This window comes from Corvus brachyrhynchos, unplaced genomic scaffold, assembly GCF_000691975.1.
Source record: "Corvus brachyrhynchos isolate BGI_N302 unplaced genomic scaffold, ASM69197v1 scaffold58, whole genome shotgun sequence".
NCBI lineage: Eukaryota > Metazoa > Chordata > Aves > Passeriformes > Corvidae > Corvus > Corvus brachyrhynchos.
Window position 1 is genome coordinate 1,320,410 of NW_008239539.1, and position 7,415 is coordinate 1,327,824.

General features: G+C 50.2%; 1 protein-coding gene across 1 annotated transcript in view; it reads left to right on the forward strand.

Annotated features, from left to right (window-relative positions):
* XPO6 (exportin 6) overlaps positions 1-7,415 on the forward strand; it is a 56,885-nt gene continuing 49,470 nt past the window's right edge. The window contains exon 1 of the mRNA XM_017741279.1: positions 1-69. Within this exon, the coding sequence (XP_017596768.1) occupies positions 67-69 (3 nt within the window). The 5' untranslated portion in view covers positions 1-66. The remainder of the gene's footprint in view (positions 70-7,415) is intronic.

The window sequence follows — 7,415 nt, forward strand, 5'->3', positions numbered from 1 at the left end:
ACCGCCGGCCATGAGATGAGCGGAGCGCGGCGTCCTGCCTAGAGCCGCCCCGGGGCCGCCGCGGCCATGGTGAGCTGGGGGAGCGGGGCCCCGGGCGGGGACGGGAGGGATGGGGGAGGAGGGGGAATTGTCCCGCGGGGCCCGGGACACCGGAGCCTGGGGGGCTGAGGGGCGGCTGCACCCCCTGAGCCTCCGTGGTCACGCGATGTAAAAAGCCGGGAAGGCAGAAATTCCTTCTGGGAGCGTTGGTGCCTGGGGATGTTGGGAATTACAGATTTTACGGCGTTACAGCCAGTGAGGGTGCTGAGGGGGGTACCCGGAGCAGCTGTGGCTGCCCCTGGATCCCTGGCAGTGCCCAAGGCCAGGCTGGACATTGGGGCTTGGAGCAGCCTGGGACAGTGGAAGGTGTCCCTGCCCATGGCAGGGGTTGGAACTGGATGAGCTTCAAGGCCCCTTCGAACCCAAACCATTTCGTGATTAAGATTCTTCGGCGCCAGCTGTGGGTTTGCCTTGATGGCCTCCAGTTTAGCCTTGGATAAGCTGTAGGAATGACCTGGATTCCTTTCTGTGCTGGAGACATCGGCCTTCAGCTGCCTCCCCGCAGTGCCAGCCGGGGCCACCGGGAGATGCAGGGGCAGATACAGCACGCTCTGACTTGCACAGTCTCTTCTTCCCCGTGATAAGAAGCCGCAGGAGAGGTCTCTGATCCTTTGGGTGCCCGCAGAGCCGGGGTGGCAGGGCTGGGAGGTGGGAATATGTCTCCAGGGGATCGGGGTGCTGCTCACTGTCACCATCCCAGAACTGCTGTTCTTGTTTTCCCCTTGTACCCACAGGGAGAACTTGCATCCCAGTATTTATTGGGATGCCAAAGGGAAGGCACAAACGTGTGCTTTGCAGGTGGGCAGGGAGTGGGGAGATGCTTTCAGCAGCCCTGGATCTGCCCATGGGGCTCTGCCTCCTTCACTGTCTCACCCAGAGAGTCCCACTGAGCACAGGCTGTAGTTTCTGGCCTAGTTTTCACCTCTTTCTAGCTTAACCTGCCTTAGGTGATGTAGGATCAAGCTTTGCACCCCTTTTCTTCTGGAATTTGGGATCCTGGTTGTGAATTTATTCACCCAGGAGCTGAAGTAGTCACAGCTGCTCACTGTGTGATGTGCTCCTGGTACATGATGGGTATTTTATTGGAGCTTTGCTCTCTGTAGCCCATTCAAGTTGAGCTTCATTGGTCCCTTGGAGAGGCTTTGCTGCTCCATCTGGGATGTGCTGGAGTGGGATGTGGTCTCCTCAATAAACACGGCAGTAGCCTGCTGCTCCTAGGGGTGTGTGGATGCTGACATGCTCCTGACGTGTCTGCCACGTGTCCCAGCTCTTTGTGGGTTTAGCTTCAGCCAAAGGGTGACATTTTTGAGGTGGATTCTTCTTAGAGAACACCCCAGGTTCACAAAGATGATTAAATGGCTTGCAGGGTTTGGTAGGCCAGGGTGTGCACTTCAAATTGCAGGTGGCAGAAGGACTTGTTAGTTCTTCCCTCGCTTTCCTGTAGATACACATATTTATCCTCCTGAATTACACCTTGTTTTCTTCTTTCTTTCCCTTGAACATCCACTATTTGGCTCAGCCACGAGTCCTGCCTGTGGAAGTTGAGAAGCAGTCCCTGGCTGTGCTGCAGGATTTACTGTTGTAACTCATCATGTGACTCCTGTGCAAGATTTTCCTTCTGTTCCCATTTCCTTGGAGCCTACAGATGGGCATGTTCTACTGCTAGTGCACCCTCCTTCCCGGAAACAGTTGGAAAAGTGTGAAGATGAGCTGCTGGAAGGCACACTGGGAACAAATAAAACATAATTCAACTCTGCTCCAGAATAACAGGCTGCTGGAAGCAGATTTTCCGTAGTGGGGTTGAAATGGAAGGGAATGAGCAGGGATGAATTAGAGCTTGATTAACTGGGGAGGGATTTTGGGAGGAAATTGGGAAGGCAGGAGGGAATGCAGTGATGCACAGTGAGCTCAGACACTACAAATGTTGTAGAACAAGTGCCTGTTTGCTGGGCTTAGTTGCCACTCATGGCTCAGAAATCTTAATGCCACTTAAAATTTGGGTTCAGAGGAAGCTTCAATCATTCTTTGCTTTCAGAGGTATTTGCAGAGAGCTCTGGGCATCCCTGTGTGGTGGCTCTTGGGGTGCTCCTGCTTGTTGTGTGTGTAAATAGGGCTTGTGCAGTGTCCAGTTTGGGGCTTTCTGTAGGAGAGGTGGTGAGGATGTCGTGGTGTCTCCGCAGGGAAAACAGGATATTGCAAAATCCAGGTGGGTTTCTGTGGAGTTCGACTCTAAACACACAGGAACCAGATCCAACTTCAAACTTTTCTCCAAAAATTATTGTATTGTTTCCTACTCAGCTTTTAGGGTCCTTCTAGAGGATTTTAGTGAACAGCTTCAAGGTAAATATTGTTCATGGAGCTATCCTTGAAGGGATTTGTTTTCCGTCCAAATAAGCCATGTCTTTGTCTCATCACTCCTTCCTTCACCTTTGTTGCTTCCACTGGTGAACATGAACCATCTCTGAAGCCCTGGGAGCACAGCTGGGATGTCCTGAGCAAACCACTCCCCTGGGAATTGCATTTGTAACTCCCATGTGAGGCTGGAATTTTGGTGATTGCCTCCTAGGAAATACATTCTTCAGTTACGTGGGATTTGTATCCTGCCAGCAAATCCAACAGCTTAGGAGAAGGGACTTCCAGGAAATGCTGCTTGGTGAGGTTTGGGATTCAGAGATGCTGCAGAGCTGCAGACAGGCTTCTCCCAGAACAAATCACAGTTCCCTCGGGTTGTCCCTGGGCCTCCCAAGCGAGCAGCCACGCGGGGAGCAGGCAATGGAAGTGGCAGCCCAGATCCAGGGAATCTCGTGTCCCTGTTCCCGGTGAGGCACATGGAGCTGCTGAAATGGGAGCAGGCAGTGGGCGTCTGTAGCTTGGATGTTTCTGAGTTTCCCACAGCAGCATCCTGGCTTTCATTCCGTAGCCTCCCTTACCACCTTCCCATTTTTTAGCAGTGAGTGCTGTTGTTTTCTCGTGCTTGAAGCTGCCTGGTGGTGGTTTAAGCCTTTCATTCACGAAGGAATGAAATGTGTGTGGATTGCAGCATGTCCTGCCAGGTAATGCTGGTGAGCCCTGGGTTATCCTGGTGCTCGTGGTTGCCAAGGAGCTCCTGCTCGATTACCAAATAACTCCTGTTGATTCTGTGTGAGCCTCGCTGAGCTGGTGGCCCTGAGGCTGGCTCAGGCTGTGGGCTGTGAACCAGAGCTGCTGTGGGGAGCACTCCTGCTGTTTGCAGGTGACTGAGGATGTTGTGACAGGAGGGAGCAGCAGCTTCTTGCTCCTGCAGAGTCCCTTGGCCTGGCTGTCCCATCACCCTGGGGACACTTGGGCCCCATGTGGGCTGTGCTGCCTGTTCCTGGCACAGGTGAACTCAGGGATGCTGTGCTGCCTGTTCCTGGCCCAGGTGAGCTCAGGGCTGTTGTTCCTGGCCCAGGTGAGCTCAGGGATGCTGTGCTGTGAGGACATGGGGAGGATGCTGCTGCTGCTGCTGCACAGGCAGGAAGTGCTGGCACGTGGCGAGGTGGGCTCAGCTTCACAGCAGGGTTTTGGGATGAAGAGAGAGCTGAGCGTGCTGTCCCCTCCCTCTGTCCCCCAGAAGTGCCAGCTGAGGTGCAGCATCAAAACCACACCACTGAGCCCAAAGTTCTGCCTGCTCTCAGTGCATCCCCTTCATGTGCAGTTCCAAATAAAAGCAAACCCTTTGTAGAACCCTTCTGACTCAATCAGCTGCTGAGCAGAGAAACAAGAGAGTAGGAACTCGGCAGTTCCGGCCTCAGCTCCAACATCTGGCTTCCTTTTTTGGCTGGCAAATCATATTGTGACTTTGTGTGCCCCCTGGTTATCTGCCCTTTATTAAATCATCAAACTGGAGCTGATGATTGATGCTGGGGAACTTTCCCATCTCTGCAGCAAAGCCTGGGTGGCTCCAGAGATAAACGAGGAGTGGGAACTGTAGCAGGAGAGCTGATCTCTGCTCAGATGCTTCCTCCAGAAGCAAAGCTTTTTCTCAGAAGAAAACAGCTCATTTAGCAGAATGGTTGCACATAATCCCTTTCAGGACCTATAATAATTCCAATACATCCGTATTTCAAAGAGCTGGGTAGCTAAATGTAGGCTGCACTGGCTCCAGGAGGACTAAAAGCCATCAAGGCAAAGTTGTTGAGCCTCCAGGTTCACTAAATGAGCTTGAAAAGCTCATTTCCACTGGCTGGAGCTGATGGATGGGTGGTGGTGGTTGTAATTGTTTCAGCAGAAAAGCATTAAAATGTGGCAGGTACCACAAAGCTCCTGCCATGGGGTTCAGGGCTGTGGAGAGATCACTCCACGTGTGGATACATGAAAACGCCAAGAATTCAGGGTTCCGTTTGGTGAATTAATTGCACATTGTTCAGTGGTGTCATTTAGGAAAGCTGCTGTTAATGTTGTATTTATATGTTGGTATGTGCAGAGTAGAAGAAAATGGAACTTTGAGGTGTATAGGCTGATACCTGTCTGGTAGAATGTGCCCTAAAATCCTTCCAAATCGTTGTTCTCTATCAGACAGCAGATATTTCCTCTTAGGAGCTATATTTGTATTTGGGTCGCTGCTCCCTTGGCTTTCTCTGCATCCCAGGTGTCAACATGACAACCTTCTTCTCTGAGAGAAGGAAAAGGAGGTGTTTGCTGCTTTGTTTTATCAAAATCAAATGTTTAGGCTCCCATTTAGATCAAATAAGTTTTGGAATCCCATTTCCAGTGTTTATGAAGTGTGCAGCATGTGCCTGTTCTCCCTTGAAGGCCTCATTGTTCCAACCAAAATGTAAATACTAGTATTTTGGTAGAGGGAAAGCAGTTGGCTTTTCCCCCTACTGATTCTGATGGTCAAGGACTTCCCTACTCATCCAGGCACCCCCTGGGGTTTATTTGTGGGTTCTCTGTCCTCTGGAATTTTGGGAATGATGCAGCTTCTCCTGGGCTAAGAAGCACCAACAGCTTAAGGTGAAGCAGCTCTTTTCCAGTCTTACCTTCCCTCCACACACATTTGATGCCTTTCTTTATCCATGTTTCTCTTTCCTGTTTACACTCAGGATACTTTCACCCCACCAGAGCTATTCCAGGCTCTTCTAGCAACACCACAAATTCCTTATTTTTTCTCCCCCTGATCTTCCCTGACCCTTCTCCTATGTGGACCATGCCCAGAATTCCACTTCTTCTCCCATTTCCAACCCTTTGCATTCACGCTCTAAATTACCTTTTGTTTGTTCCAGCATCTCCGGGTTTGTGGCTGGATCTCTCTGTGTATTTTTAGCAGTTTGACTTAATATTTTATTAGGGCTTTAATTGCAGCGTGGATTTCTTCCCAAGAGGGATTGTCCTGGTTCCTTTTTGTCCCCTCTTTGGAGAAAGGAGCGTGCTCATCTGTTTTGTGTACTGGCTTGTCAGGATGCCAGAGCCAGCACTGGATGCAGCTTTCCAGAGGGGAATGTGTTTTGTTTTTTTTCCTTTGGAGAGATGTTTTGCCTGAAAAATCTGTGTTGTGCTCAGCTGCTTCATTGAGTAAGAACAGAACAGGTTTCTTCTGCATTGCAATTCCACCTTTTCTTTGGAATGAAGAGCAGTTTCTTCCATGGAAGTTTGGCTCAGTGGTGGTTTCCCTGGTGTTTAAAATCAGGGTCTGGAGAGGATACAGCAAAACCGGCTACTCAGCATGGCTGCATTTGTTGTTCCTCATCCCAATCCCTAATCCTTTGGTTATGGGGGATAAAACTGTATTTTCTACAATTCCTTGGCTTCCTTTTTGCAAGTGTGAAGGAAACAAAGAGGAGGACGATGTGATCCATGGTCTCTGCCATGGAAGTGTGGGGTCAGTGCTCAGGAGGCAATTCCTGCTCCCATTCATGGCTGGGGGGGGCCCCAGCCATTCCTCTGATCCCAGGAGTTGCTGGGTTTGGGATTGAGGGAGGCTGCGGGGGGAAAAGGCAGCTTTGGCTTTCAAAAGCTGCTTTTTCCTGTTTTCTGCTGGTGCTTGATGGAGCTGGTTGGGTCATGGTGCCCCTTTGGATGCCCCAGGACAAATATCCCTCCACTGGGCCATCAGAGCCCTCCTGCTGTGGACAGAGAGCCGGAACCTTCCCGGGGGCTGGACACCCCGGTTGTCCCAGAGCTGCAGGGGCGAGCAGCAAAGTGCAGTTGTGAAATCCCCCAAAGTGCAGAAGCTTTGCAGATGTCAACATCTTGTTTTTCTTTTAATTGGACTGGATGTTCTCCCTGTGTGAGCTGTCCTTTGAAAACATTTTAATTAACAAAAAATCTTTGTTATTCCCATGGTAGTTTCATTATACACTCTTAAATGCCCAACACAAGTTTTAATGCTCTTGCCAGGAATAAAATTTAGAGTATCACAGTCTTTTTTTCTTCTCTTTGACACGGGGTGAGGGTCTGAAAATTCCACATTTTTGTGTAGTGTAATCACACCTCCTTGGAAATCAGGTCTGGCTGGTGTAATGTATTGGGTAAGGTATAATCCTGGCCCCAAGTTTGCCCTAAACCTTGCACTTTGGGTAGCCAGGTGTTGGGAGAGTTTTTCCCCATGGTAATGGGCTTAATCCTGCCAGGCAGAAGTGGATGTTGGAGAACTACCTGGAAAAATCAGCAGGATTTGCTTGCTGGAGCTGCATCTGAGTAGAGGTGTCCCTTTAAGAAATATGCTGAATAATTGTTTTTTTTCTTACATTCACTTTCTTTTTTTGCTTGTCCTGGTGCTTCCCATTTCCAGCTCTGCATATGTGCATAATTCCAGAGACTCCTTCACTTGGGGCTACAAACAACTGTGATTCAGAGCCTTTCCCTGGGTATTATTGGGAGTTGTCTGGAGGCTGAGATAAATAAGGGTTTATTTGCGGCTCTGCTGACAGTGAAGGATTTGAGAAGTGTTTTTAAAAATCTCTTCGTGCATCTTGAACTCCTTAGAGCTGCTACACAACCATGCTGGGTTCTCCACTCCTCTCACTTGGGGTTGTCTTTTCTTGTCTTCTCTCTGGTCAGAGGAGCTGCTACATTTGTACAAGTGGGGAGGAACAAGGGTTTGGCATTTTTAAGTGTCAAATTTATCTGTAAGAGCATGAAAAGTGTTCCCTTTAGGAAGGGTCATTATAACCACAGGAAGGATGTGGAGCTGCTGGAGTGAGTCCAGAGGAAGCCCCAAGGGCTGGAGCCCCTCTGCTCTGGAGCCAGGCTGGGAGAGCTGGGGGTGCTCACCTGGACAAGGGAAGGCTCCAGGGACACCTCAGAGCCCCTTGCAGGGCCTAAAGGGGCTCCAGGAGAGCTGCAGAGGGACTGGG